Source organism: Gadus morhua, chromosome 17 (genome assembly GCF_902167405.1).
Source record: "Gadus morhua chromosome 17, gadMor3.0, whole genome shotgun sequence".
In the NCBI taxonomy this organism is placed as follows: domain Eukaryota; kingdom Metazoa; phylum Chordata; class Actinopteri; order Gadiformes; family Gadidae; genus Gadus; species Gadus morhua.
The window spans coordinates 12,613,639-12,618,638 of record NC_044064.1 but is presented as its reverse complement, the minus strand read 5'-3'; the positions used below and the strand labels follow the sequence as shown (position 1 = coordinate 12,618,638).

At 46.3% G+C, this 5,000-nt stretch overlaps 1 protein-coding gene across 4 annotated transcripts in view; it reads right to left on the bottom strand.

Annotated features, from left to right (window-relative positions):
• The window catches only part of si:dkey-172j4.3 (diacylglycerol kinase delta), a 54,194-nt gene that overhangs the window by 23,991 nt on the left and 25,203 nt on the right, over positions 1–5,000 (bottom strand). The window contains exons 1-3 of one of the 4 annotated variants that reach the window (XM_030337754.1): positions 4,567–5,000; positions 814–924; positions 1–39 (exon numbers count right to left, since the gene is read on the bottom strand). The exon at positions 1–39 is cut by the window's left edge and continues 42 nt beyond it; the exon at positions 4,567–5,000 is cut by the window's right edge and continues 468 nt beyond it. In XM_030337754.1, the coding sequence (XP_030193614.1) occupies positions 1–39; positions 814–924; positions 4,567–4,731 (315 nt within the window). In that variant the 5' untranslated portion in view covers positions 4,732–5,000. Of the gene's footprint in view, positions 40–813; positions 925–2,711; positions 3,726–4,566 lie in introns of those variants that run through there. The other 3 variants (XM_030337755.1, XM_030337756.1, XM_030337753.1) reach the window with 3 other exon arrangements.

Sequence of the window (5,000 nt, the reverse complement as noted above, 5' to 3'; positions counted from 1 at the left end):
GCTAGCATCCGACAGATCCACCTCGTCGAAGATCAGCGACTGAGCAGAGGACACGGAAACAACGAGGATAGTAAACTCATGATGTTAACCTACCTGCTTTACAGGTAATGCTTATCTCACTACGGTTTAAACTATCTGATTGAGGTTCATAAAAGGGAAACCGTCTCTTTTCTCCCGTAGGAGAGTGCTGCTACATTCGTGTGCTGTAAACATCGGGGTCTACAAAAAAAAATCATGTCCGCGGTCACACTTCTCTGCAAACTCTTCAATAGAATAAACTGAGTTGAAGCCGTGATTTTTTTTAACATTTGCTTGTGGGCTGCGCGAATTTCCAGCCCCGAGCTGGCCCTCTAGAAGAGTAAGCAGGAGGAGGGCAAGGCTCCTTGACCCAAATCAGTCACTCTGATAAAACTTCGTCAAGTCCTACAACTCACCTCTCTCAGTGGAAAGACTTTCACGTGTCGAATCATGTGTACACAACCAAGAACATTTTTATTACTGTTTCCACCCCGACCATTCCCAGTCGGGGCATGTTTTCTGTACTTAAATTAGAGTGAGTATGGTTGTAGCCCATCTATTTCAAGTATATATTCTGGTATGCAGAGTATGTATGTACTCAGAGTATGAAAATAAATGTATGTACTCTTTTCTGAAAATAAAGTCTTCTGAATCTGAATCTGAATCTGAATGCAGTTATTTTGTATTGTATTAACCATATGCTGTTTTGTATTCAGAGTATGTTTTGTAGCGTTTCAAGCCGATCTTACTGAATGGTTGATTGTGTTCAGAGTACATTTCTTAGTATATCGCTACCTTGGAGTCTTTGGCATAGTAAAGAGTCCTTCCCCGCAGCTTGAAGTATCTTCTCTTCCACCTTTGGAAGGAACTGGTCTGTTTCAGCAGGATTCCCTCCTTTACACTTTTCTATAGGGCGAGATGAGAGAGAGGCACAGACAGAGAGAGAGAGACAGAGAGAGGTAGAGAGACAATTTTTTTAACATAAGTAATGATTTGTGCATCTTATCTTATCTACCTAAAGAAACAATGCTTCCCGTGCCAATACAGCCTTCTGAATTGAATCGGCAAATAGAGAGAGGGAAGCAGGAAACACTCCATAATCATCTTAATCTCAGCCTCCATCGATTTCCTTCGATGGCTTTTGTTCCAGACCACACACAGAGAATAGAGAATGTCGTTTCACAGGGCAATGCTTCGCTTAAATACCACCGAACGGTCATTCCCCATGAATTTCTATAGCGAAACACACAATGGTTGTTGCGATTTTTGTCATTCAATTAAGGAGGAATCTAAAGATAATTTAAAGAAGCTTAAAGCAGGCGATCACCAGTCAGAAAAGGCTTTCAGATATAGAGCTTAGATTAACTTCAACGCTCCTATACCGCTAAATAACCACAATGTTCATGAACTCTCTGAATATGCTGGTGTGTGCGCGAGATTGTGTGGGTGCTTGGAAGTGTGTTGTTGCGTATTTGAATCAAAGCCTCAAGCGTTATCTGCTGGGAAAAATTGCCTCCGAGGGATATTTTCTGAACACAATGTCACAATCTTTTTCTCAATTAAATCTGCTCAATTACTGCAGAAATAGTGAGAGGCAAGGACCAAGAATACAAGGTAAAAAGTAAATCCATAAGCGCTAAAGAAGAAAAATACAGAGCTGTTCAGTGTTAGATTAACACACACATTTGAATTTAAATGATGTTCAGAGGTAATCTGGAAAATTAAAAGATTTTCTTCTGTCTCAACATCACATTGTAGTTCAAAGCTTCTTGACGATCTTCCTCATTGCTCTGGGTCATGTCAAGCTCAACCAATCATATTTTCATTCCCCCAATAGATCGGGCAATTTCCGCCATGACCAATCAGACGACTTGGTTCCACCAACGTATGGAATGACAAGTTGTATCAACTGACAAACATAATTTAATCAAGTGCTATAATCACCTGTTGATTAAAATACAAAATAACAATAGTGTTTCTGTGCCTGATGAACGAATCACAGTCAACATACGATTTTGTCTTTGACCAATAGGACGCCTCTGCTCTAAATAACTGCTATAAATACTGGTGTGTAGGTCAGAGCCCAGGCCCGTGGTGCGCAACGAGAGTACATGCTCCAAATTTATCTGACTGTCTTCCTTGAGAGGACAGAAATGCACTCTGGGTAATTAGTTAAATATAGGAAAATTATAATTTCCCTCGCCAGGGGCCAGGCAAGGGCCCCTGGTTGATATTAGATACATGCAGACGCACGCACGCGCATGCACAAACACACACAGAATATGGCTGCCTGCCTGCTCATTTGGTTACACACAAATACATACGCACGCAAACAAACACGCACGCAAACAAACACCCCATTGCTTACTTTTGTATACTAGAACATGCATATAAACATTTGAATACCTAAGCAAGCAAACACACACACACACACACACACACACACACACACACACACACACACACACACACACACACACACACACACACACACACACACACACACCATTCATTTATCAAATGTCACTGATGTTGCAGAACCTACGCATATATCACCTAGCAACATTCCTCCCTGTCTGTACAGCACGACCCTTTTGGTCTCCCTGGTCTACAGATTCACATCCAAGAGTGTGTGTGTGTGTGTGTGTGTGTGTGTGTGTGTGTGTGTGTGTGTGTGTGTGTGTGTGCGTTACCAACAGTGCTCCTGCCTATGTGAATATCCGTTTCCATACGAACAGATATCAGGTGTTGCGGTCGACTCTTCCTCGTGACTCCAACAAGGTGGCCACACGATCAGCAACCAGATACGAATGAATTGGCTTCACGGATTGATGGAAGCATCGCTTCGTTTCCATTCCAAATACCCGCTCTACCGAAGCTACTTCCTGGAGTTGGGCCGGCAGTTAAGGAGAAGAAGCAAACCGATAGTTGAAACGTCTTGATACGTCTTGTTATAGCAAAGCAGTGTGGTTGATTTCATTAAACTGGATGAGCACACCCGACACAGCCTTCAGTAGCCTGTCTGAGCAGTGTCGCAAGATACTCTCTACTCAGAGGGTCATATAACCTATAGCGTTCATGTTATCTCGCAAACCCTTCCACGTGTCATCAACCTTTGAGCATTCAGACACTTTGGTCAATTGTTAGAAGTCATAGCAAAAGGTGCACAAGTTGAGGAAAGGCAATACAAGCACAAAGTCTAAAGAGGTTTCCACCACAGCATTCATGGGCTGCAGCACGGGTTCACAGCTCTTTAGCATGTTAGCTATGCATAGCATGCATAACTACAGCATCTTAGTCATCTATAGCATGTTAGCTGGCCGTAGCGTAGTGATAGCCATTTGTAACATTTTAGCCATCTGTCGTAACTTTCAGAGAGTGATAATCCTACACACTGTTAATCAGTAGAGAATGAGGAGGAAATCGAAGTTAGCGTTTGATCGTGTGATCTATTTACTGGTAACGGGGTGGAAAGTAGGGCTGGTTATTTCCTTTAGCTACTGGAAGGTGTCCAGTCCCACTTGAAATACAGTAGCAGGTAGATGATAGACAAGCTCATTTGGTTCCACTTTTGCCTGTATCACATGCTCTGGTCTGTCATTCTTTCTACCTTTAACTTTCTACATTCACTCCAGCAATGGTTTACATATCAGCAATAACAGATGAGTGTGTGTTTGTGTGTGTGTGTGTGTGTGTGTGTGTGTGTGTGTGTGTGTGTGTGTGTGTGTGTGTGTGTGTGTGTGTGTGTGTGTGTGTGTGTGTGTGTGTGTGTGTGTGTGTAATATATAGATGTGTGTGTGTGTATAATGTTATATGCATGTCAAGGTGATCACAGTAAACCCCAGAGAGTTCAAGGTCATGTGGTCGGTGAACCCTGCCCTGAAGGTAACAATGTGACAGACGGAATGTAATTGGCCGCCACACCTGGACTCCGGCCAATTGAAACCGCCTGGGGAGATTGGCAGTACAAAAAGTTCCGGTTTTTGCATCAACGCCAAACGGCTGGTTTTCTTACGCAAAGATCATTGGTCGATGAGCAGTAAGTAGGCATGTCTGGCTCATTTGCATACAAGGACCAAAAGGAGGCTTCACTGTTTCACCAACACTCTGCCCTCCCTCCTAATCCCTACCTCTCCTCCTCGCCTAACCTCCTCTCCTATCCCTTCCTCTTCCTCCTCAATCCTCCTCCTCACCTCCTCTCAGCTCCCCTCCAGTGTCCGTCATTCCATCACCTCTCGTCTCCTCATCACCCTCCCTCCTCTCCCCTCCCCTGTGATGTCCTCCGCCCTTGCCCCCCCCCCCCCTTTACTTAGACAGGCACAACGCCTAACACACACACACTCACACACACACACACACACACACACACTCACACACGGTGACACGTACTCCAAAATGCATAGGCTCATAAATCCTACACACAGACACACATTCCTGTACACACACACACACACACACACACACACACACACACACACACACACACACACACACACACACACACACACACACACACACACACACACACACACACAGAAACACACCCACCTCCCTCTCTCCGCCCTTGCTGGAGCGGGAGCTGGAGGCCGTGTTCTGCAGGTGGTCGTTCCGACTCAGCCCTCCAGCGTCCCCCTCCAGGCTGCCTCCCCCCCCGCAGCGGAACACCTGGGGCAGCAGGCAGCAGGCGTCCGACACACACAGCCCGGCCGGCATGGCGCGCGCCGATGACCTCGCGGGGGCAGGAGGCGGCGCCCCGGGGGCGGGCGGAGGGCAGGGTTCCAAGGGGAGAGATGGGGGGGCCCGCCGCGTGGGAGAGGGTTTGGGGGCAGGGTGCTGGTGGAGCCGCCGGAGGAGGCGGTTGTAGCGGTGGTAGCCTTTGGGGTTAGCGCTCGGCGGCGTCTCTCTCTAGCGCCCGGTCACAGTGTTTCTGGAGGCGGTGGCGTTAGCGGTGGTCAGGTGAGTGTTGTTAGCTTCAGAGCTAC